The sequence below is a fragment of the Lepus europaeus genome, chromosome 8 (assembly GCF_033115175.1).
Source record: "Lepus europaeus isolate LE1 chromosome 8, mLepTim1.pri, whole genome shotgun sequence".
Lineage (NCBI taxonomy): Eukaryota > Metazoa > Chordata > Mammalia > Lagomorpha > Leporidae > Lepus > Lepus europaeus.
The window spans coordinates 27,739,768-27,766,190 of record NC_084834.1 but is presented as its reverse complement, the minus strand read 5'-3'; the positions used below and the strand labels follow the sequence as shown (position 1 = coordinate 27,766,190).

At 42.8% G+C, this 26,423-nt stretch overlaps 1 protein-coding gene across 6 annotated transcripts in view; it reads left to right on the top strand.

Annotated features, from left to right (window-relative positions):
• Positions 1-214: 214 nt before the first annotated feature.
• DCLK2 (doublecortin like kinase 2) overlaps positions 215-26,423 on the top strand; it is a 191,030-nt gene continuing 164,821 nt past the window's right edge. For 3 of the 6 annotated variants that reach the window (XM_062199515.1, XM_062199516.1, XM_062199513.1), the window contains exon 1: positions 216-721. In XM_062199515.1, the coding sequence (XP_062055499.1) occupies positions 301-721 (421 nt within the window). In that variant the 5' untranslated portion in view covers positions 216-300. Of the gene's footprint in view, positions 722-26,423 lie in introns of all 6 variants that reach the window. The other 3 variants (XR_009866623.1, XM_062199514.1, XM_062199512.1) reach the window with 2 other exon arrangements.

The window sequence follows — 26,423 nt, the reverse complement described above, 5'->3', positions numbered from 1 at the left end:
GTGAGGCGTGGCTGGGCGAGGGAGGCGCTTGGGGGGGCGTGGGGCTCCCCCAGCGGGCGGGAGCGAGGCGCGCTGGACAATGAGGCGGGCGGCGCTGCGCGGCGGCCGCTTTTAGAGGGGGCGCGGGCGGGCGCGTCGGCGGCGCAGCGGCTCCACCTGCGAGCGGAGGGCGGGATGCCAGAGCCAGGTGCCCAGGCGCGTTAAGGCCCCTCGCCGGCAGCCGGCCCCTCGCGGCCTCTCGCGTTGCCGCCGGGCTGCCTGCAGCGCTTTCGGCAGGGGAGCGGCTCTCGAGCTGCGGCGATGGCCAGCACCAGGAGTATTGAGCTGGAGCACTTCGAGGAGCGGGACAAAAGGCCGCGGCCGGGGTCCCGGAGAGGGGCGCCGAGCTCCTCCGGGGGCAGCAGCAGCTCGGGCCCCAAGGGGAACGGGCTCATCCCCAGCCCGGCACACAGCGCCCACTGCAGCTTCTACCGCACGCGGACCCTGCAGGCCCTGAGCTCGGAGAAGAAGGCCAAGAAGGCGCGTTTCTACCGGAATGGGGACCGCTACTTCAAGGGCCTGGTGTTTGCCATCTCCAGCGACCGCTTCCGGTCCTTCGATGCGCTCCTCATGGAGCTCACCCGCTCCCTGTCAGACAACGTGAACCTGCCCCAGGGGGTCCGCACCATCTACACCATCGACGGCAGCCGGAAAATCACCAGCCTGGACGAGCTGCTGGAAGGTAGGAGCCGCTGGGAGGTGGGAGGGGCGGGCACAGAGCGGCAGGTGCGGCCGAGCGCGCTGGCAGGTGCAGCGGCCGCGGGCCTGCGCGCCTTCGCCCGCCCCGCTCAGGGGCCAGCCCGAAGGGTGCTTTCTGTGCGACCTCAGGAATTGCATGCTCCTATCTGCAGCTGCTCGGTAGGTTTTGTGCGTGGGACCGAGCGCCCACACATACTCTGACTTTCCTTCCCAAGAGACGTGCCTTTAAGAAAGGCGGGTGGGATGGCGACCTGAGGTCAGAGGCAAATTTAGGCGTTGGTTGGCACCTTTTTTAGATCGGCAAACTTATTTCTAGCCAAGTGCAAACTATTTGAAAAAGGGCTCTCCTGTGAGGATCTGGGTAATCACCTAGGTAGTAAGCTCTAGCTGTGTGGACCCCGGCGCAGGCACCTCGGGTTTCCACACTGGGGATCCTGTTGCACCTGTTCCACTCAGAGGTGAGTACTGTGTGGGCCTCACTTGCAGAAGTTACATGAGGTCAGGAAGAGTGATCCTAGATAGCAGGTGTCAAAGTTGGCTGCATCTTGGGTCATAATGGGGGCCTTAGAAATTAGGGTTGCCTGACCCACCACCCCCAGATATCCTGATGTAATTGGTTTGGGGTATGGCTTGGATAGCCGGAGTTTTGAAAGCTCCTCAGGTGATTCTAATGCGCAGCCAAGATTGAGAACCACTGTGCTCTAAGGCGTGTCCAGCTTGGGTTGGAAATGAGGTGGGGCAAGGTCAGTCTCTACTGCATCCTCTCCTTTTGGGGTAGCCAGTTAGAATGCTAGAGGCCCTTGTACTCAGCAGCTGGGGCCTGTTGTTAATTTGTAACGCTGGGATGTCAATCATATGTCACTCAAAGGGTCATTTGGCTGCATGTTAGATCATTCTTGAATTCTTGAATATTTACTCCTCTTTGCTTTCAGGGAGAACAAGCAGGGCTAGCAGTTAAGCAGCACCTGGAAAGATTAGGCCGGACTTAAGTAGGCATTGAGTGTGTGTTTGCATATAGTTAGCCCCATGCCTCCTTCTTAATGCACATGGCACAGCCAGCATCAACAATATTGGCTAGGCAAGGGGAGGAAACTGGACATGCAGCCTCTTGTTTGACTCTCCCAAGTTCTTATGTTAGGCTTCGTCCCGGTTGTGCGGATGAGGAAACTTAAGCAGTGTGCCTGTCACGCGGTGCCTGCAGCATAAGCACATTCAGCTACAGCTCACCCCCACTACGTTAGTGGAGCTACCCTGAGAAAGCCCCAGAGTGATAGTTACCACCTGTTTCCCCAGCCCTGGCTAGATAACAACCAAGCCAAAATGAAGTGTGTAGCGTGTTGCTTCACAAAATCTCTTGGTCAGTTGTGTGAGTGGGTTTTAAAGACTTCTGATAGAGATGAAGTTATCTAAAGGAGTGTAAATAAAAGGAAGACACAATGTTAAAAGGACCTTAATCACCTTAAGTACCAAAAAAGCAGCCTTTGCCCAGATAATTTGAAACAAAGTAACCAGGTTTCTGACTGACCCAAGGTCAAATGAGCAGCCAGCAAGGATTCAGGCAATGCCTATTGCTTAAGCACTTCGTACTCACATGCCCTTTGGATACTGTGTGGTCTCTGAATGGCCAACAATTTTAATCTTTTCTCCAAAGTAGTTTTAACAATATTTGCAACATACATAAAACTAACATACTTCAAAGTGAATATAATAGGGGAGATGATCAAGATGACCACTGGGCTCATTCATTAATTAATGAGAGTGCATCTTATACATTGAGCCAGGAAACACATGGCCCACTGGGTCTAACTCTCAAAGTGCAATTTAAACCACAAATTGACAGTTGACAAATTTCCTCCAAAAAATTGGTTCACTGATTTTTGGAGGTCAAATTATATAACAATAGGATAAATAATATAGTTAGTGCAACCGTCTATAGCATTGCCCATGTGTTTCAAGCAGTTTTTAATATTGCAACAGAAGAAAACTGAAAATTTGGGAAGTCACTTTTTTTGGTCATAGAATTCTCTTGATGGTGAATTTTTGTCTAATTCTTGAATTTTCCACAAAATTAGTGGAATACTGATACTTTTTTCAGAAAGGGATTGTCCGTGCTCAGTATCAATCATTCCAGAATGTATGTAGATCCAACTTTTAGTTAAAATCGTGTGCTCAGATATTTATCGTCAAGAAATCTAAAGTTATTTGCATAGGTAAAAATAACTAATATTGTCCATAATGTCAAAATTGACTGCTTTATTTGACCTTGATTACCATTTTTAAGTAAAGATTCTCCCAGGCATTATATTGCAACTTTGTGTTTGGCTATTTTTTTTTTTTCATCCTATGACATTTGTAGCTTAGGAGATGCTGTGTGTCCCCCTCCCCCAAAATATAAAATAAAAAGTGATGACTCACCAACACAATGACAGGAATGTTCATTCATTGCCATAGTCCCCTTGTACCCAGATGACAAAAAAATTTGTGTGACCCAGATTCCCTCCCTGCCCTTGACCTTGAGATTCTCTGGAGACTAAAAGCTATTGAAATGTTAGCTGGCACTCCTCCAGCACTATGCTAAACCAATAGGCACCTTTGGTTTGTTGATTTACCCACCCATGCTGGATTAACTTCACTGAATTGAAGCTGTGAGTGCCTGTAATCCTGGATGGGGACCTCCTCTTGCACAGTGACTCCTGACTATCCAAGCTGGAGAAGTCGGGTTGAGCTGTTAGACTCTGAGTTCAGCTGGCTCCTGGCTTCTATCTCTTGTAGACACCTAAGGAGGTCCGAAGACTCACTTGGAAGGTGAACTCCCTTAGTTCTGTTCCACAGGTCTTCTGCCCTTAGGAGCATTTTGGCTGTATTTATAAGGTTTTTATGTCCTGAAGAGATTAAATCAAGGAGAGTAGAATGAGAGCTGCTGGATTCTTCTGACAGAGGATTTGAGAAAAATATCATCTCGGCTATCAGTGTCCTTTTCTGTAGAAGGAACAGTTGGCAGGTAACCCCTCTACACTGGGTCACCTCTGATCTCTACCCTCCTCTACCTGAGTGGTTATTTAGAGTGTATGATGGCCGGTGTGTCCTCTCCCTGACCAGGACCTGTCTTCTAGAAAACTGGTGAAACAAAAAATGTTCCACCACCCAAGTGTGGCTCCGAAGCAGTGTTTGCCAGGAGTCAAGGAAATTGCTAATTACCTGTCTCTCATTCAAAAGCAAAGTGGTTTTTCATTATTTTTACCTTTTATCTCAATAAATGGGAAATAAGCTGATTTAACTTTTGGCATGTGGATTTTGGTTATTTTGAGGTTTTGGTTGTTTGGTAATTTTATTCATTAATTGAGCATTTAAGAAAAATAAGGTTGTAAAGGAATCACACTTTTTTTTTTTTTTTTTTTTTTTGGACAGGCAGATTTAGACAGAGAGAGAAAGGTCTTCCTTTCCGTTGGCTCACCCCTCAAATGGCCACTATGACAGCATGCTGTGCCTATCCGGAGCCAGGTGCCCCCCCCCCCCCAGTCTCCCACACAGGTGCAGGGCCCAAGCACTTGGGCCATCCCTCACTGCCTTCCCGGGCCACAGCAGAGAGCTGGACCGGAAGAGGAGCAACCGGACAGAATCCGGTGCCCCAACCCGGACTAGAACCCCGGGGTGCCAGCACCACAGGTGGAAGATTAGCCAAGTGAGCCGTGGAGCCGGCCGACACTTGATATTTTGAAGTTCTCAGGCTAAACCTAGTTCACTGTATCTGGTCAGTCTCTTGAAGTTGTTCAGAAACCAAAATACAGTTACTGAGCGAGCATGCTAGTAAACATGCATCTCTACCACATTATACCTAGTTTTTGCTACTCCCCCCGAAAGGTAGATTGCTATGGTTATAATAGAAACTGAGCTTTTGGAATTTGTTGTGGTGATGAAGGAAACTTCCACCCTTGAGTTACAAGATATCAGAACCAGAAATCAGAAGCAGTACAAATTAAAGGCATAAATGGCAGTTTAACTTTGGCAGGTAAAGAAAGTTTTATAAGATTCAAATTCTTAGATTTCTTAAACCTAAATCAAGTATCGCTTTCTTATAAATACTCGCACAGATCTGTAGGCAGTGGACATGCTATATGCTAGGCATGTTTCCAAGTGCTAGAGGTATGTTCTCTCCACTAAAGAGCTCACGTTCTAAGAAACACACACACACGTGTGCACACACACACTGAATTAAGCTAAAGCATTGTAAGTGAAATGGAAATTAAGCAGGGGCAGGAAGATCACATTGACCGTAGTCATGGAGAAGGCTTCCCAGAGGAATGGACATTGGAGCTAAGACCTGAGGCTGGGTTTATAACTTTTCTCTGCATAGTTACTTTCTTTACCTCTATTAGTGTTACACTGGGACTGGCTTTTGCACTAGACTGAGAGCAGTCTAAGCTGAGAGATCTTGAATGCATTTAAATTCATTGATTAAATGACCCAGAAAATGATTTTTACTTTTAAGTCCCTTGGTTGTCAAGGAAATTTTGTATGAATTAAGCTTGAATAGGGGTATTCCTAGGTATCTGTGAAAGTGCCTTTTTTGAAAATTGGACTATATTTTAGCTAAATCCAAGATTTAGTAGCGGGGAGCTCCTGGCTGACTCACTGTTGTGAAGGAGTGACTCTGCAATCAGCCCTTCTTCTAGAAAGCTGAGTGTGCGCCTCAGTTCCCGAAACAGGGGCATCCGGATTCGGTGGAATACAGGGGCAGGAGAAACTCTTTCCAGAAGAAACGGGGAGAGGAACTCCCATTTGCAGAATAGATTGTTCTGAAGGGTTGGCGGAAGGACGGGAGTATTTGGTGGAGCCTTTATGAGTTTACAGTATAAAACAGTGATCCTCTGGAAGTTATTAGACAAGATCAATATCTGATGAGGTTTTAAATTATGGAAATGGATATTTGATGGTCCTGTGAAAGGAAGTAAAAACCTACATTCCCAAGTCACATTGACTTATTACTGCTTGTGAGCAAAGAGGGTTCAGGTGGGCTCTGTCCTACCTGGCTAGTCACCCATGCTTCCCCTGCTTCTGTGTGTTTCTCTTCTAATAAATAAAACCATGACCCTAACACTGCCACCAGTTACCAGCTGTTTTATGTGCAGTCATTGTGTGAAGTACTTGTTCCCTCTCATTTAACCCTTGTAATGCCCTTTAAAATACAGTTGCAGTGTCTTCCCCATTTTACAGGTGGGGAAGTTGAGGCCCACAGAGAGTGAAGAAATTGCCAGCTTGCACCAGTGGTGAGAATGTGCCTGGCATTTGAGCCCTTTCTCCCTGGCTTTCAAATCCGTGTGCTTGACAGCTGTGTTCTACCACCTGTGAGGAAATGGAGCCCATGCCTTTGGGTGAGGGCTTTGAGGAGTTGATCATGAATGGGATTTGTACTGTATCCTCACACAGAAGGAGGGTACATGGAGAAGGTGCCGACTATGAACCAGTAAACGGGTCCTCACCAGACACAGAATCTGTCAGCACCTTGATCTTGGACTTCATAGCTGCCAGAACTGTGAGAAATCAGTTTTTATTTATAAGCTGCTGGCTTTGTGGAATTTTGTTATATCAGCCTGAATGGACTGACGAGCCTCTTTCACCTTTGAAGTTCAGTGATCTTGAGAAATGCTTTTGGAGGCTGGGGAACAGGGAAAGAAATGATCCTGGCTCTGTCTGGTTCCGTACCCCATTTAAAAACTTGGCCAGGGGGGCTGGTGCTGTGGCATAGCAGATAAGGCCACCACCTGTGGTGCTGGCATTCCATAAGGGTGCACGTTCGAGTTCTGGCTGCTCTACATGTGATCCAGCTCTTTGCTGTGGCCTGGGAAAGCAGTGGTAGATGGCCCAAGCCCTTGGACCCCTGCACCTGCTTCCGGGGAGACCTGGAAGAAGCTCATGGCTTCAGACCTACCCAGCTCCAGCTGTTGCAGCCATTTAGGGAGTGAACCAGTGGATGGGAGACCTCTTTCTCTTCCTCTACCTTTAAAATAAATCTTAAAAAAAAAAAGTTAGGGGGCAGGCACCATGGGTCACTTGGTTAATCCTCAACCTGCGGCGGCATCCCGTATGGGCGCCGGGTTCTAGTCCTGGTTGCTCCTCTTCCAGTCCAGCTCTCTGCTGTGACCTGGGAGGGCAGTGGAGGATGGCCCAAGTGCTTGGGTCCCTGCACCTTCATGGGAGACCAGGAGGAAGCACCTGGCTCCTGGCTTCGGATCAGCACAGCGCGCCGATGGTAGCGGCCATTTGGGGGAGTGAACCCACGGAAGGAAGACGTCTCTCTCTCTCTCTCTCTCTCTCTCTCACTCTCTCTCACTCACTGTCTAACTCTGTCAAAAAAAAAGTTGGCTAGGTATTGTGAACAGATGTAGCTATCCAGGTTCAGGTAAATTTCTTACTCTGCGTTGGTAATACATAGGAGGACCTTCTCCAAAAATTGTCTTCATGAAAGGGAAAATTATAAATGCAGTGGGGGCTGGGACCACAGATGTCTTGTTGATCCTTTTATCCCATGTAACAAATGCTTCCTGCACATGATGTTGATTTTTATTTTTGTGCCATGTGTAAGGTATTTTAATGGGTGGGAATAGATGGATGTAGAGGTTTTTGAAAATCTTTCTTAGTTAAGACAGCTAGCTAGAGAGTTGACCAGATTTGCAGAGATAAAATAAAGGCAAATATTCCTTGTTCTGTCATGTTCTGGTTCTTAATGTTTTTCCTCAAGAAAAACTATGCATATGTTTTAACAGTTTATCGGGCTCTCTCATGTCTGAGGCGTCTGACGAATTTTCTCTTGGGATAGCTTTCATGACAATTTTTGGACCTTTGTATCTTGTGTATATGTTTAAATTGTAGGATTATTCTAAAACCCCTAATATTTTCAGTGTCGGCTTTGAATTCTCTGCCACAGCTAAGGCTTAATTTTATTCATCTTTAGCATTTATTCTTACTTTAAACATTTTAGAAATTTTCTCATACTTAGTTTTAATGCAATCTGTTAACTTAAATTCTGAGCCAGAAATATGTTAAGGCTAGAATTTAGATGAATGCTTTTTCATTCCTTAAAATGTTCAATAATTTTTATCCTGATACCAAGTATTTTTTCTGGTTAGCCATGCTTGTCAGATGGTACTATCTTATAGACTGAACAAATGGAAAAGTATTGGGTTGAGTTCAACATTAGTACTTTTTTTTTTTTTTAATATTTTTTTTTGAAAGGCAGAGTTGGAGGGAGAGACAGATCTGTTCACTGGTTCACTCCTGAAATGGCCACAATAGCCAGAGCTGGGCCATTCTGAAATCAGGTGCCTGGAGTTTCTTCAGGATCTACCATTTGAGTGGAGGGGCCCAGACACTTGGACTGTCTTCTCCTGCCTTCCCAAGCACATTAACAGGGAGCTGGATTGGAAGTGGAGCAGTGGGGATTCAAACTGGTGCCCATATGGGATGTGAGCACTGCAGGCAGTGGCCACTGTGCCACAGTGCTGGTCTCAACATAAGTACTCTTAATTACATTATAACATTTGCTGACAGCTTAAGGTGAATAAAATAACCTATATCTATGACCTAGTATGCTACCTTTTGTTTATGTTTGGTTGCAAGCAATTATAGTTTAACCAAGTGTATCACAATGAAAAGTATTTTCATTGCTATTTCCACCAGTATGTGTTTTACTTTGTTCATTTAAAAATATAGTTACAATGTAACCATGTCTCAAATGTGCTGATGAATGTTCTTTCCCCAGTACCCTAACTTAGTCTTGGTCTCTTTGCTGCAGAATAAAAAAAAAAAAAAGGTGGGGGGGAGGGCTGGGAGTAATAGAAACTTATGAGGGGTCTTCAGAACATTCATGGGGGATGTGTTTTATAAAACCTATGCACAAGGCCAGGGCCTTGGCTCAATAGGCTAATCCTCTGCCTGCAGCGCCGACACCCCGGGTTCTAGTCCTGATCGGGACACCGGATTCTGTCCCGGTCGCTCCTCTTCCAGTCCAGCTCTCTGCTGTGGCCTGGGAGGGCAGTGGAGGATGGCCCAAGTGCATGGGCCCTGCACCCACATGGGAGACCAGGAGAAGCACCTGGCTCCTGGCTTCAGATCAGAGAGGTGCGCTGGCTGCAGCGGCCACTTGTGGGGTGAACCAACGGAAAAAGGAAGACCTTTCTCTCTGTCTCTCTCACTGTCTAACTCTGCCTGTCAAAAAAAAAAAAAAAAGCCTATGTAAACTTGTCTCTTACTGGGTTACTGATCACTAGAAGCTAGACTTGCTGTGAATGTCGTTTACAAATGCTAAGTCCACCTCTATTTTTCATTGTTAACTCATGAAGTTCTACATCTTCATGCCTAAAGACTTAAGGCTATGGATGCCAAGAGGTGGGGCTATACTTCATCTAGAGGTTCAAATAGATGTTCAAGAATAGGATGATAGGAATATTTTAAGTTGTCAAATGCATTAAAATTCCCATACTGACCTCTTGTAGATAGTGCAGTGTGCTTGGATCTGGTCTGCAGATTCCATCCTGTGAGGAGATCAGATACAATTTCTCAGTGGGTAAGCTTTTTGGTTAGTGAGTAGGAATGTTTTTACTTTTAGCTAATTTCCTTAGGTTTAACTCCCAAATTTCAGTGCCAAAATATGGATTTGTGGACATACTTCTTTCTTCATAGATCTTCAGCTCTTGTTCCTCTTTAATGGGACGTATCAATCTTACAGCAGTGACTTGTTCAGCTGCCTGCCTTCAGGTGTGTTGAAAGCATTGCTCTGAGGGGTGTATGATCTCATTTTGTGTCCCATTTATTTTGTTATATGAACTCCAAAAAGTTCATGTAATATGCATATTGTGAAATAACAATGTGTGAATTTCAAACATTTTTGCACCAAAATGAGTTGTTTTCCTTTTAAGATATATTTATTTGAAAGGCAGAGTGGCAATTGGAGAGAGAGGAGAGAGATCTTGCATCTACTGGTTCACTCTCCAAATGGCCATAACAGCCAAATCTGGGCCAGGTGCCAGGAGCCAGAAACGCCAAGCAGGTGTCCCACAGGAGTGGCAGGGGCCCAAGCACTTGGGCTATCATTCACTGCCTTCCCAGACACATTCACAGAGAGCTGGATTGGAAACAGCATCCGGAGATTGGAACTGATACTCCGGTATGGGATGCTTGTTTCACAACTTAACCTGCTGCACCTGAACACTAGCCACAAAACAGGCTTCTTTTAATCTGTTTTTTCATTTTCCACAAGCTTTTCGAAGTGAGCTTATATTAATTTTGTGAATGTAGCAGTGATAGTCCAGACAGTCCAGGCCAGAGCCATGTACTATGTCTTAACTTACTCATTCCTGAAGTTTAAATTCTGGCCACTGTATCATTTGGCTAGGAAGTCCAATTAAGTTGTTTGCCACACTACACTAATAAGTCAGTCTTTTCCTCACCCTGTATTTTTCTTAACCAGCTGGGCGTGGGAACTGGTCTCTGATGTTCTTCAGATGGAGATAGGCACATTGGATTGTTACCCACCCAGCATTCCCAAATGTTGAGCTTGGTGAGGGACATTGAGCCATCTTGCAGAAAAAAAAAATACCCATATATATTTGTTGGTTACATTCTTTTGGAAACAACTTTTTCCTTATTTTTGAAAGATAGGAAAGAATTTAGTCTCTTAAGACTTGGCTGATATTAGACCTAAAGTGTCCAAGCATGTTTTTATTTTTCTTTGACTTCTCGTTTTTCTGCATTACCACATTTAAGGGGGGATATGGGTGGCCCTTTCTGTAAGCCAGAAGTCTTTACACTTTAGACTTGTAAACAAATGTTTCTTTTTAGCATAAATTTCACTGCTTGCATCTATCCAAGGAGTTATAGTCTAAACAAATTTTGTATAACTGAATTTTAACCACAAATGTCAAGATGGTTTGAAATTACGAACTACTTAGTGGTGGTAGGCAGTTAATGAACATACTTCAGTAGGGGGGAATGCGAGCCTTTATAGTAACTGAGAGAAAAGTAGGTTAATGCTATTTTTTTTTTTTTTGACAGGCAGAGTTAGAAAGGTCTTCATTTCTGTTGGTTCACCCCCCCCCCCCCTTCCGAAGCCAGGCGCTTCCTTCTGGTCTCCCATGTGGGTGCAGGGCCCAAGCACTTCAGCCATCCTCCACTGCCTTCCTGGGCCACAGCAGAGAGCTGGACTGGAAGGGAGCAACTGGGACAGAGTCCGGCGCCCCAACTGGGACTAGAACCCGGGGTGCCCGTGCCGCCGGCAGAGGATTAGCCAAGTGAGCCGCGGTGCCAGCCAATACTACTATTGTTGAAATTTCCAAATACCTAAGACTGCATGTAGCTCTCATTTTTAAAGATTATTTATTTGAGGGGCCTGTGCTGTGGCATAGTGGGTCAAGCCGCCGCCTGCAGTGCCAGCATCCCACATGGGTGACTGTTCAAGACCTAGCTGCTCCACTTCTGATCTTCTCTCTGCTATGGTCTGGGAAAGCAATAGAAGATGGTCCAAATCCTTGGGCCCCTGTACCCACGTCAGGGACCTGGAGGAAGCTTCTGGCTCCTGGCTTTGGATCTGTGCAATTCCAGCCATTGTGGCCATCTAGGGAATGAACCAGCGGATAGAAGACCTCTCTCTCTCTCTCTGCCTCTGCCTCTCTGTAATTCTGCTTTTCAAATAAATTAAAAAATTACTTATTTGAAAAGCTGAGTGACAAAGAGAAGGAGAGAAAGGTCTCCTATCTGCTGGTTCACTCCCCAAATGCCCACAGCAGCCAAGGCTAGGCCAGGCTGCAGTCAGGAGCCAGGAACTCCATCCATGTCTCCCACAGGTAGACAGGAACGCTAGTACTTGGGCCTCCCAGACTGATGTGCTAGCGGGAAGCTGGATCGGAATGTAGAGTAAATGGGACTTAATCCCTGGCACTTCAATTTGGGATGCAGGCATCACAAGTAGCAGTTTTACCTACTGTGTCAGAATGCCTATCCCTAATTGTCATTTCTTACAGTAACTTTTAGAAATTATGAAAAAAATGACTTAATATGTATTCTCTTAATATATTGTTGTATGTACAATACAGAGTTGTTAATTGTAGGCATAGTGTTTTTATAGATCTCTAGAATGTATTCCTCTTCATAATTGAAATTTTATACCAGTTAAACAGAAGCTCCTCATTCCCCTTTCCTCTTAGCCCCTGGAAACTACTGTTTTACTCTTTGTTCCTATGGGTTTAACAATTGTAGATATCTCATTTGAGGGCATATGAAAAACCCTATGAAAAATGGAATTAAAAGATATGTTCAGGGTGGGTGTTTGGCACTGGGGTTAAGACATCACTTGGGATGCTGGTATCCTTAAGTGCTTGGTTCAAGTCCTGGCTCTATTTCTGATTACAGCTTCCTGCTAATGCACACCCTGGGAGGCGACAGATGATAGCTCAAGTGCTTGTGCCTTTGCCACCCACATGAGAGACCTGGGTGGAGTTCCAGGCTCCTGGCTTTGGCCTGGCCCAGCCTAGCTATTGGGGCCAATTGGAGAGTGAGCCAGTAGATGGAAGATATCTCTCCCCTCCCTCTCTCTCTCTTCCCTCCCTTTCCCCTATCCCTCCCTTCTTCTCCCCTCTCCCCACCTCTCTTTCAAATAAATTTGTTTAACAAAGCCACCTTAGTAAGAGTAAGGTGATACCTCATTGTGATTTTGATTTATATTTTCTCTGATAAGAAATGTAGGGCACTGTTTTGTATACATGCTGGCCATTTGGATGTCTTTGAAGAAAAGTCTATTCAAATCTTTTGCTCACTTATTAATTGGACTTGTGTTTTTTTTAATATATCTTATATAGTGAAGGATAAAAATCACATGATTATCTTCTTGGTAAATGCAGAGTGAATATGATTTGAGACAATTCAATACCTTTTTGTGATTAAAAACTCTCCTTTAAGTAGATGTATAAGGAATTTGCCTCAATAATAATGATCATATAAAAAAAAGTGCAGTGCAGAGCCAGTCTCACACTCGCTGGTGAAAGTATGAAAGCTTTTCCTATAACACCACAGACAAGGCAAGGACACCTTCGCTTCCCACTTCTGTTCAAATAGAAGTTCTAGCAAGAGCAGTTAAGTGAGAAAAAGAAAAAGCATCCAAATTAGCAAGAAATAAAATTATATGTATTTTTAGATGGATGACAAGATCCTTTAAGATTTTTTTTTTGAGAGGCAGAGTAACAGAGGGAGAGACAGATCTTTCTTCCAATGGTTCACTCCCGAAATGGCTGCAACAGCTGGGGCTGTGTCAGGCTGCAGCCAGGAGCCAGGACTCCATCCAGATCTCCCACATGGGTGTAGGGGCCCAAGTACATGGGCCATCTTCCACTGCCTTTGCAGGAGCATTAATGGAGCTAGATACAAAGTGAAGCAGCCAGGACTTACAGGATGCCAGCATTGCAGGCAGTGTTTAACCCACCATGCCACAATGCAGTCCCCAACAGGATATTCTACGTAGAAAACCCAACAATTGTTGGAAGTAATAAAGAAATATGGTAAAGTTGCCAGATAGAAAATGAACATAAAAACATCATTTGCATTTCTAGGCACTAACAGCAACTATCCAAAAAGGAAATGAAGAAAACAGTTTCATGTATGATATTAAAAAAAAAAATGGAATACTTAGGAATGAACTAAAGCAGAAAGTTAAACTTACACTGAACTTCAAAACATTAATGAATGACATTAAAGACAACCTAAATCAATGGAAAAAACATTGCATATTCATGAAGGGGAAATTTAATATGGTGAAGATTTCCATATTACCCTAAATAATTTACAGATTCAAGGTGATCCCTATTAAAATATCATAGGAAAAGAAGTCATAAAATTCATATGGATAGACAGAAGACCCAAATAGCCAAATCAAGCTTGAAAAGAACAAAGCTGGAGCCATCACACTTACTGATTTCAAAATACATTACGAAGATACAGTAATTAAAGTAGTTTTATGCTAGCATAAGAACAAATATATAGACCAATGGAACAGAACAGAAAGCCCAGAAGTAAACCCACACACACGCGAAGAATGCAAAATGGGGAAGTGATGGGTTCTTCAACAAATGGTGCTGGGAAAACTGCATATCCATGTGCAAAGAGTAATCATTATCTTACACCATTCAGAGGAATCGGCTCAAAATGCATCAAAAATGTTGATGTAAGAGCTGAAACTGTAGAACTCCTATAAGAAACCAAGAGAAAAGTTTCATGACATTGGTTTAGGCAGTGTTTTCTAGGATATGATCCCCAAATTGCCAGCAAAAAAGCAAAAATAGACAAATGGCTTTACATCAAACTAAAAAGCTTCTGCACAGCAAAGCAACTTGCAGGATGTAAGAAAATGTGTATTTACTGACCATAGGTCTGATGATGGGGTTAACAGCTAATGATAAATTGAGATTTTTTTTTTTTTAGGCTGAGTGACTACTGTGATGTAGCTGTCAAAAACATATATGTAAATATATGTATACATATTCTATTGATTAAAAGCCACATGACATTTTTGGGACTACAAAGTGTCCTGAACTGTTGAGGTCTGAATGATGGAAAGTGGAAAAAACGATATTGGTAGGCACTAGGGTCCCCTCATCTCCTGCTTGTCTGTCTAGATGACTTCCATTGTCTTCTGATGGACTGGCCTTACCTAAGAATGTCTCAGACCATGCATGAGGTCCTGCAGAAGCCTGGCCCTGAGCTCCCCGGTGTGGCAGCTAGCCACCCTGTGCATGTTTATTACCTAGAAGCAGTGTAAATACAAACCATTTGTTTTGGAAGTTTTCGTCATTACTTTGACAAACGTGTTTGAGTGCCTCTTGTATGCTGGGAGTATGAAAACGGTGTAGTCAGATTTGTGAAGGAACTTCTGGTCTAGGCTGAAGTTTATAACTCAGGACTATTTTTAGTGTCACTTATAAAACTAAACACTCGTATCCATATGTTTGGCTCCTACCTTCCTGTGATTCAGTTTCAGTTGCCCTGTGGCGAGGCTTGGGAATCTGTACTTGTACAGCAAAATTCCCTGAGTTTTAAAGAAATTCTCCATTAAGAACTGGAAGAGGAGTATGTGGTTCAGCAGTTAAGATGCTGCTTGTGGTGTTAGCATCCTACGTGGAGTGCCTACCTCATAGTTCTGGCTCTGCCATCTGACTGATGCATACACTGGGAGACAGAAGATGATGGCCCAAGTAATTGGGTCCCTGCCACCCAGATGGGAGACCTGGATTGAGTTGCTTCAGCCTGGCCCAGTCTCAGTACTGATGGCATTTGGGGAGTGAACCAGCAGATGGAAGCTCTGTTTTCCTGCCTACCGGTCTCCATTCCCCTAAAATAATAATTTTTTTAAAAGTCTCGGAAGGAATATGGCCTTGCTGACTTGTGAATTTGAAACTTTTAGGAAAAAACTAGAGAAGAGACAAGAATAAATGATTATAAAAAATTAATACATTATAAACTTAGAGTGCAAGAGCCCAAATGCCTACTGAAAGTTCATAAAAACACATACACAACCCAGTAAATTGTTCAGTCCACACCTGTGTGACCACTGGCTGTGCTCAGAAACAGAATATTGCCCTCATCTGAAAAGTTCTCCCTGTGTCCCTTCATTTACAACTCTTCCCTCCTCTAAGGTGACAGCTTGCTTTATTTATATTTTTATTATCTGTGCATGTCCCTAATTAACAGTTTTTATTTTGTTTTTAAAGATTTATTTATTTGAGGCCAGCGCTGTGGCTCAATAGGCTAATCCTCCACCTGCGGCGCCGACACCCCGGGTTCTAGTCCTGGTCAGGGCATGCAGATTCTGTCCCGGTTGCCCCTCTTCCAGTCCAGCTCTCTGCTGTGGCCCGGGAGTGCAGTGGAGGATGGCCCAAGTGCTTGGGCCCTGCACCCGCATGGGAGACCAGGAGAAGCACCTGGCTCTTGGCTTCGGACCAGTGCTGTGTGCCGGCTGCAGCGGCCATAGGAGGGTGAACCAACAGAAAAATGAAGACTTTTCTCTCTCTCTCTCTCTCTCTCTCTCTCTCTCTCTCACTGTCTACTCTGCCTGTCAAAAATTTTTTTTTTATTTATTTGAAAGAGAGATCTTCCATCTGCTCCTTAAGTGGCTGCAATGGCCAAGTCTAAGCCAGGGCTTCTTCTGGGTCCCCCAGTGGGTGGCAAAGGCCCAAGTTCTTGGTCCATCTTTCACTTCTCTCCCAGATTATTTTCAGGGAGCTAGATCAGAACTGGAGCAGCCGGGACTGGAGCAGCCGGGACTTGACAGTGCCCATTTGGGATACCAGCATTGTGGGCAGCAGCTTTACCCACGACACTGCAACACCAGTCCCAGTTGTTTTGAACTGTGTAGAAGTTGAATTCTGCTTGTATTATTTCAGCTTTTACTCACCAAATTTCATCCAAGTTGCTTTATATAGTTTTTGTCTTTACTGTATGGCAGTCCATTATGTGACCACACTATAATTGTTTCTATTCTCCTGTTGGACTCATGGATTGATTCTCATCTGTGGCCACTGAGCAATTGCTTTTTAGAAAGCTTATATTTAATATAAATTTCATACGTATAGCACTTGGAGTATAGCATTTCTTCTCATACCTGCCATCCAATTCCCACTCCTGTCCAACTTTCCACTCCTTCTCCCTCTCCCACCCCATTCTTCATTAAGATTCACTTTTAATTATCTTTATAAACAGAAGGTCAACTCTATACTAAGTAAAGATTTCAACAGTTTGCACATACACACAAAGTATAAAGTAATGTTTGAAGACTAGTTTTACCATTATTTCTCATAGTACAACTCATTAGGACAGAGGTCCTACATGTGGAGCAAGTGCACAGTGACTCCTGTTGTTGATTTAACGATTGACACTTATTTATACATCATTGATCACCTGAGGCTCTTGTCATGAGCTGCCAATGCTATGGAAGCCTTTGAGTCAACAAATTGACATTATTTTATGTGTGTGTGTGTGTGTGTGTAAAATGTCAACAAACTGACATATAACCAAAGTGGAAGTTCTCTCCTCCCTTCAGAGAAAGTTACCTCCTTTTTTGATGGTCCCATCTTTCCAGTGGGATCTCACTCGCAGAGATCTTTCATGTAGGCCATTTTTTGCCACAGTATCTAGGCTTTCTATGCATGAAATGCCGTCTTGGGCTTTTCTGCCAGATGTGAATGACTTAAGGGCTGATTCTGAGGCCAGAGTGCTGTTTAGGGCATTTGTCATTCTATGAGTCTGCTGTGTGGCCTGCTTCCCATGTTGGCTCTTTCTCTCCTTTTTAATTCTATTGCTATATTAGCAGATACTTGGTCTTATTTCTGTGATCACTTTGACACTTAATCCTATCTTGATGATCAGTTATGCACTTAAAATGATCAACTTTAACTAGTAAAATGGCATTGGTACCTGCCAACTTAACGGGATTTGGAGTCCCAGGTTTTTAGCTTTATCCTTAGATGTATTTCCATGGGAATGTGTGCTGAACTGTATATCTCTTCCCTCTCTAATTCCCACTCTTATTTTATACAGGGATCAATTTTCAGTTGAATTTAAACACCTAAGAATAACTCTGTTAAGTGTAGTGTTCAACCAATGGTATTAAGTAGAAAAAGAAAATAGTGGAAAGAATAAAATAGTAAATTGTTCCTTGACAGGACAAGGGCTGATCAAGTCGTTGCTTTTCATACTGTCAGTTTCACTTCTACAGGTTTCCTTTTAGGTGGTCAGTTGTCACAGATAAGGGAGAACATATGATATTTGTCCCTTTGGAACTGGCTTATTTCACTAAGTATGATGTTTTTCAGATTCCTCCATTTTGTTGCAAATGACAAGATTTCATTTTTTGCTTACTGCTATGTAGTATTCCATAGAATATATATTCCATAATTTCTTTATTCAATCTTCCATTGATGGGCATTTAGATTGATTCCATGTCTTAGCTATTACGAATTGAGCTGCAATAAACATTGAGGTGCAGATAGCTCTTTTATCTGCCTATTTAATTTTCCTTAGGTAAATTCTAAGGAGTTTGGATGGCTGGGTCATATGGTAGGGCTATATTCAGATCTCTGAGGTATCTTCAAACTGTCTTCCACAGTGGCTTTACCAGTTTGCATTCCCACCAATAGTGGATTTGTGTACCTTTTCCCCCACATCCTCACCAGCATTTGTGGTTTGTTGATTTCTGTATGAAAGCCATTCTAACTGGGGTGAGGTGAAACCTCATTGTGGTTTTGATTTGCATTTCCCTGATCACTAGTGATCCTGAACACTTTTTCATGTATGTATTGGCCACTTGGATTTCCTCCTTTGAAAAATGTCTGTTTGAATCCTTGACCCATCTCTTAAGTGGGTTGTTTGTTTTGTTGTTGTGGAGTTTCTTGATCTCTTTGTATATTCTGGTTATTAATCCTTTATCATTTGCATAATTCGCAGATATTTTCTCCCATTTTTTCATTTGACTCTTCACTTTCCTGATTGTTTCTTTTGCTGTACAGAAACTTCTCAATTTGATGTAATCCCAATTGTTAATTTTGGCTTTGACTGCCTGTATCTCTGGGGTCTTTTCCAAGAAGCCTGTGCCTGTGCCAATGTCTTGCAGGGTTTCTCTGATGTTCTCTAATAGTTTGATGGTGTCAGATCATGGATGTAGATCTTTAATCCACATTGAGTGGATTTTTGTGTAAGGTATAAGATAGAGTCTTGCTTCATACTTTTCCATGTGGAAATCCAATTTTCCCAGCACCATTTGTTGAAGAGACTGTCCTTGTTCCAGGGATTGGTTTTAACTCCTTGTTCAAATATAAGTTGGATGTAGAGGTTTGGATTGATTTCTGGTGTTTCTATTCTGTTCCATTGGTCTATCTAATTTTACACCAGTACCATGCTGTTTTGATTACAACTGCCCTGTAGTATGTCTTGAAATCTGGTATTGTGATGCCTCCAGCTTTGTTTCTGTTGTATGAGATTGCTTTAGCTATTCAAGGTCTCCTCTGCCTCCATATGAATTTCAACATCATTTTTTCTAGATGTGAGAAATATGTCTTTGGTATTTTGATTGGAACCACATTGAATCTGTACATTGCTTTTGGAAAAATGGACATTTTTTATTCCAATCCATGAACATGGAAGATTTCTTCACTTTTTTGTGTCTTCTATTTCTTTAAAGTTTTGTAATTCTCATCATAGAGATCTTTGACATCCTTGGTAAAGTATATTCCAAGGTATTTTTTTTGTAGCTATTGTGACTGGGATTGATCTTAGAAGTTCTTTTTCAACTATGGAATTGTCTCTGTATACAAAGGCTGTTGATTTTTGTATATTGATTTTATTTTTTTAAAAAAATTATTTATTTGAAAGAGTTACTCAGAGGAGAGGCAGAGAGAGAGAGAGAGAGAGGTCTTCCATCTGATGGTTCACTCCCCAGTTGGCTGTAACGGCTGGACTGTGCTAATCCGAAGCCAGAAGCCAAGAGCTGCTTCCGGGCCTCCCATGCGGGTGTGGGGGTCCAAGGATTTGGGCCATTTTCCACTGTTTTCCCAGGCCATAGCAGAGAGCTGGATCAGAAATGGAGCAGCCAGGTCTTGAACCATGCCTATATGGGATGCCGGTGCTTCAGGCCAGGGCATTAACCTGCTGCATCACAGCGCTGGCCTCTGTGTATTGATTTTATAACCTGCTACTTTACCGAACTTTTCTGTGAGTTCCAATAGTCTTAGTGGAGTTCTTTGGATCCCCTAAATAAAGAATCATGTCATCTGCAAATAGGGATAGTTTGACTTCCTCCTTCCCTATATGTATCCCTTTTGATTTATTTGTCTTGCCTAATGGCTCCGGCTAAATCTTCCAGGAGTATATTGAATAGCAATGGTGAGAGTTGGCATCCCTGTCTGGTAACAGATCTTGGTGGGAATGCTTTCAACTTTTCTCCATTCAATATGATGCTGGCTATGGGTTTGTCATAAATTGCTTTATGTTGAGGAATGTTCCTCCTCTACCCAATTTGCTTAGAGTTTTCATCATGAAAGGATGTTATATTTTATCAAATGCTTTCTCTGATAATCATATTGTTTTTGTTCAGAAGTTTGTTAATGTAGTGCATCACATTGATTTTGCCAATGTTGAACCATCCCTGCATACTAGGGCTAAATCCCACATGGTCTGGGTGGATAATCTTTCTGATGTTGGATTCTACTGGCTAGAATTTTGTTGAGGCTTTTTACATCTGTGTTCAGGGAAATTGGTCTGTAAGTCTCTTTCTGTGTTGCATCTTTTTCATGTTTAGGCATTAAGGTGATGCTGGCTTTGTAGAAAGAATTTAGGCGGATTCTCTTTCAACTGTTTTCAATAACTTGAAGAATTGGAGTCCTTAATGTCTGGTAAAATTCAGCAGTGAATCCATCTGGTCCTGGGCTTTTCTTTGTTGGAAGGGCCTTTATTACTTATTCAATTTCCATCTTGGTTATGAGTCTATTTAGGTTTTCTGTGTCTTCATTTTTCAATTTAAGTAGGTTGTATGTGTCTAGGAATCTACTCACTTCTGCTATGTTTCCCAGTTTGTTGGCATACAACTCTTTATAATAATTTCTGATGATTTTTTATTTCTGTAGTGTCTGTTACATTTCCTTTTTCATCTCTGATTTTATTGATTTGGGTCTTCTCTCTCTTTTTCCTTTTTGGTTAGTTAGGCCAATGGTGTGTCAATTTTATTTTTCAAAAAACCAGCTTTTTGTTTTGCTGATCTTTTGTATTCTTTGGATTCAATTTTGTTGATTTCTTTAATTTTAATTTTTCCTCCTACTAGTTTTGGGTTTGGTTTGCTATTTTTCTTCTTCTTTTTTTTTTTTTAATTTTTGACAGGCAGAGTGGACAGTGAGAGAGAGAGACAGAGAGAAAGGTCTTCCTTTTGCCGTTGGTTCACCCTCCAATGGCCGCCGCGGTAGCGCGCTGCGGCCGGCGCACTGCGCTGTTCCGATGGCAGGAGCCAGGTGCTTATCCTGGTCTCCCATGGGGTGCAGAGCCCAAGCACTTGGGCCATCCTCCACTGCACTCCCGGGCCACAGCAGAGAGCTGGCCTGGAAGAGGGGCAACCGGGACAGGATCGGTGCCCCGACCGGGACTAGAACCCGGTGTGCCGGCGCCGCAAGGCGGAGGATTAGCCTGTTGAGCCATGGCGCCGGCCTGCTATTTTTCTAGATCCTTGAAGCATTGATAGCTCATGTATTTGGTGCCTTTCCAATTTCTTCATGTAGGCACCTATTGCTATAATTCCTTTTAATGCTGCTTTTGCTGTATTCCATAAGTTTTGTTATGTTATGTTGTCATCTTCATTTGTTTCCAGAAATTTTTTTCTCTTTTCTTCTATGACCCACTGTTCATTCAGGAGCATGTTGTTCAGTCTCCATGTGTTTGCATATGCTCTAGAGATTTCTGACTTGCTGATTTCCAGCTCCACTCCATTGTGGTCTGAGAAGGTGCATTGTATGGTGTGTGTGTATATATGTATATGTGTATATATAGTATATTATATATAATGTATATATGTGTATATATATATAATTATATAAATAAAATTTGAGACTTGCTTTATGGCCTAGGATGTGGTCAATCCTAGAGAAAGTTCCATGCACTGCTGAGAAGAATGTGTATTCTACAACTGTAGGATGAAAAGTTCTATAGATATCTGTTAGGTCCATTTGGTCTATAGTGTCAATTAAATCTGCTGTTTCCTTGTTGATTTTCTGTCTGGTTGATTGCCCATTGCTGAAAGTGGAGTATTGAAGTCTCACAATACTGTTGTATTGGGGTCTAAGTCTCCCTTTAAATCCCTTATCATTTCTTTTAAATATCCAGGTAACCTGTAATTAGGTACATATATCTATAATAGTTAATCTCCCTCTTGAATTGATCCTTAAATCATTATATAGTGCCCTTCTTTGTCTCTTAACAATTTTTTGTGTTAAAGTCTATTTTGTCTGATATTAGAATGGCTACACCAGCCCTTTTTTGGTTTCTGTTGGCGTGGAATATCTTTTTCCAACCTTTCCCTTTCAGTCTGCATGTGTCTTTGTTGGTGAGATGTGTTTCTTGTAGGCAGCAAATAGATGGGTTTTGTTTTTTAATCCATTCAGCCAGTCTGTGTCTCTTAATTGCAGAGTTGAGGCCATTTACATTCACAGTGACTATTGATAAGTAATGACTTTACCCTGCCATTTTTGCAAAAATATTCCTAATTTATTCTTTGAACTTCCTTTGATCTTTTACTGAGAGATTTCCTTCCTTTATCTTTTGTAGTGATGACTGTGTTCCTGTTTTTCTGTGTGTTACACATCCTTAAGCATCTTTTGCAGGGTTGGATGGTGGTGACAAATTCTTTCAATTTCTGTTTGTTGTGGAAGGTCTTTATTTCACCTTCATTCACAAATGAGAGATTTGCAGGGTATAATATTCTGGGATGACAGTTTTTTTCTCTTAAGACTTGGACTATATCTCTGCACTTTCTCCTAGCCTGTAGAGTTTCTGATGAGAAATCCACTGTGAGTGTGCTTGGAGACCCTCTGAAAGCAATCTGGCATTTCTCTTACACATTTTAGAATCTTCTCTTTATGTTTCACTGTGGTGAGTTTGATTGCAATGTGTCATGGTGAGAATATTTTCTGGTCATGTCTCTTGAGAGTTCTGTGTGCTTCCTATACTTGGATGTCCCTTTCTTTCTCCAAACCTGGGAAGTTTTCTGCTTATTTCACTAAAAAGGCCTTCTAATCCTTTCTCTTTCCATGACTTCGGGAACTCCTAGACCCTGTATGTTGTATAGTATCCTATAGATTCCCAACAGTGTTTTTTAGTTTTCTACTTTCCTCTTCTTGTGTTTGGTTTGACTGTATACTTTCCTGTGCTTTGTCTTCTTAGTGAAACAGAAGAGAGAATATTAGACTGATTCTGTCTTTAAGGCTCTCCACTGCATTTTTATTAGTTCTATTGAATTCTTCATTTCATTTTGATTCTGCTTTAAGATCTCAATTTCATGGGAGAAATTTTCTTTCATGTCCTGCATGGATTTCAGTAGTTTGTGCGTTTGCTTTTGATTACTTCTATATAATCTTATGATCAATTTTTGAGTTCTTTCTCACATTTCTTCTATCTCATTATGTTCACAATCTAGTATTGAACTGCCATGTTCTTTTGGAAGCATCATGTTGTCTTCCTTATTCTTGTTTCTTGGGTTGGTACATTTGTTGTTCAGCATTTGTGGAGATACTTGTTGGTTTATGCTTTTTTTTCTTCTGTGGCCGCTTTAATTGTTGTGCTATGACTCTGTAGATAAGTGGAATGTCTTTCAGTAAATCTCTAGAGGCTTTTAGTGGGTGTGGCCAGAGAGCTGTGTTGAGTTCTCCAGGGTTAAGGGCATGCCTAAGGTGACACACCAGGTTTGGCATGGTAAATCTCCCATCAATCTCTCTCTCTTTTAATCAGAAGAGATGTATATTCAGCTCAGCTGAGTTTCTCTCAATAGAGACCAGTGCCTGAGTGCTAGCCCCAGTGGGTATAATATTTGTCCACTCTGTCCCAAGGATCACGCAAAAGATCTGTGCAGTCCTCAGTGTCATTTAAGATTCCCTAGCAGTGTCTCTCACCAGGTAACCAGGAACCTCCAAGCTTGTGGAGTCCCCCACTAAGACTGTTCAAAGTCCCAGCCACACCGTGAGTCCTCCCACACACCTTCAGCTTTTTTCACAGTCCCAGTACAGAAGCCTCACACAGTCACAAGCTCCTAGCCCCCTGTTAGTTCTCCCCACCAGTCAGGAGTCTCCACTTGGCTGGTTGCTGGGCACAGACACAAGCTGGCACAGCTGTTATATCAGTCCAAAATGTCACCCACTCTTGTGGCTTGTTACAGTGTGGCTTTGTAAAGTGATGGGGGAGACAGAAATGTCTCTATCCCATCTTTTTGTCTTTTTTTTTTCCTTCTCTAGTTTTGCTGGTACACTTTCCCCCATGGAGCTACTGAGCAATTCTTCTATGAATGTATGCATGTCTATTGCACCTGTGTGCATGAGCTTCTTCAGGATATTTCCTTTAAGTGGATTTCTTGGTCATAGGATATATATGTGTTAACTTAATACTAAGTAGTGACAATCTTTTCTTAAGTGAACCAATTTAAAATATTTTCCATACATGATAATTCCTATTCTTTACCTCTTCCTCAGTGACATTTGATGTTAATGGGTCAGTAAAAGAGCAGCAAGGGAAGAGGAAGTAGTAGTAGGAAGAAGAAGGTTATAAGAAATGAGGGTATGAAGCATTTGCAAGGAAAGGGCAAATATCCTGGCATGTCATTTGCTTTGATTTGAATGTGGTTTGTCTCCAAAAGGCATATTGAGACTTCACTCCCCACTATAATGGTGAAGTGGCAGGGGCACTGCTCTCAGAGGGACTAAGCAAGCTCCAGTAGGAGGAGCTGCTTCCTGGGAGAGCAGGTTGTTGTGGAAGGCCCCAGCCTCTTGCTTGTGTCTCACCATGTGAGTTCTCCAGCACATGCTCCTTCCATGTAGTGCCGTCCATCAGGTTGTGACAGTCAGAAGCCCCTCACCACGTGCAGCTTCCTAAACTGTACCAAATGATCCTCTTTTTATGATGTAACCAACCTTGATTATTTTGTTAAAGTGACACAAAGCAAACTAAGACTGACACTAATGTAGGAACCTATGGAAAATGAGTGTGGTGTGCTTGAAGTGCTGAGGAGTTTGCCTTTTATTCTATTGATAGCAGAGACTCAAAAAACATCAGATCTATATTTGAAAAAGACTTCCTGAACAACTACATGGAGGATGGGTGAAACCTTGGTATAAGGAGAAATGAAAAGAAGGCAGAGTGGAAGGAGCTGTTTTACAGAGATGTTTAGACCAAAGTCAATAGTTTCACCAACTCTATTGAGTGTGGGGAAAAGGGGATAGAGAAGCAGGAGTCTTATTTTTTTACCAAGGTGACTGTGGAGATGGTGATTTGTTCAATATATTGGGGATCCAGAAAAAGGAAAGTTTGAGGTTAGGGTGGCAACGTGAAAATTAAAGTTGCCTTTAGACATGGATCATGTGCAATATCTGTAGCTTATCTTCAAAGAGATGTTCTTTAGGTGACTTGAACTCAAGAGAAAGATCTAGTGTTTGTGTCCTCAGAGTGTGGCTTAAAGCCATGCGGATGGGTGCAAGTGTCCAGAGAATGAAAGATACCTGCATGGAGGGAAGAGGAGGATTCTGAAAAGCAGACCAAGAAGGGGCCACCAAGGAATTAAGAAGTTGGACCACAGCAACAACAAATAGATCATAATGAAAAAGCAAAAAGTCTGCAGGAAGAGAATTGGGACTGGTGTCCAGTGCCCTAAGAAGACGCTGAGTGAAATTGGAAAGATGTGTGTGGGAACCAGGGTGAGCAGTGTTTTAGCTAGTGGAATTCAGGGAGCAGGAGCAGTGCTACACTTGCTTAATAGCAAGTAATGGGTGCTGAAGTAGAAAAGATAAATGAGGACTGCTCTTTGACTTGGCCATGAATGGGAGCCAAAAGCACATTAGGTTAGTGGAATGAGGAGAGAAGAGAGAGGGGAGGGCTGGTGTGTTTAAGGGTGTGAAACACTGTGTATAATCTGGTAGACAGCCCTTCCTAGGTATGTGGAGGAGACAAAGAAGAGGTCCCTGAAACTCCCAAGAAGTGGAAGGGAATGGCCCAAGTTCTGGTAGAGGGCATGATCCCTGAAAAGGAGAGGAGCACCTCAATTGCTGAGAAAGGGGGTGTGGTGGTGGTAGGAGAGATTGGCATGGAAGGGAATACATTTGTAAGGGTGAAGATTTCTAGAGTAAGGAATTGTGGAGTTCCTAGCTTTGAACAGCCTCTTTTGCCTCTTGAATGGGAGACAGCCATTTGGTTGAGTAAGGATGCAAGTTAATGGCCTCCTATGCAATACCCAGGTTGCATTATGTAGTTATGGACATTTTGTTGATCTTCTAAATATGAAGTAAGACCATGTCCTTGAACAGCTGTCAGGGATCAGAAGCCATAGCCATGCTACTGAAGGGAGTCTTCAAGGAAATAGGGAACAGAAGGTCTTGCTCCAGTCATGCTCAAACAGTACCCAGTACTCAAACAGTAACCATTGTACACATATATCCAGCCTGTTTCAATACAAAGCATGAATATAGTAGTAAGTATTCACGTGATCAGAATTTTCAGTGTTAGGAGCAGAGTAATAAAGATAGGGACACACACACACACACACACTCATAGGAAGGTGTGGGAGAAAGAGAACAAGACCCCAGCAGAAGGAACAGGCCATCAAGGAGAGAGGCGCCTTTCTCTGAAGGGAGGAAGGAACCTCCACTGTGATACGGCCTTGACTAAACAAGTTCAGAGTCGGTGAACTCAAGGGGCTTCCATAGCCTAGACAGCTCATGGCAAGAGTCTCGGGTGATTGCTGACATCATAAATAAGAGTGCCAATTGTTAAATCAACAACGGGAGTCACTGGGTACATACTCCCCATGTAGGATCTCTGTCCTTAATGTGTTTTACTATGAAATGTAAAAACACTACTAGTCGAACAATACCCTATACCTTGTGTGGTTGTGTGAGTGCAGCCTGTTGAAATCC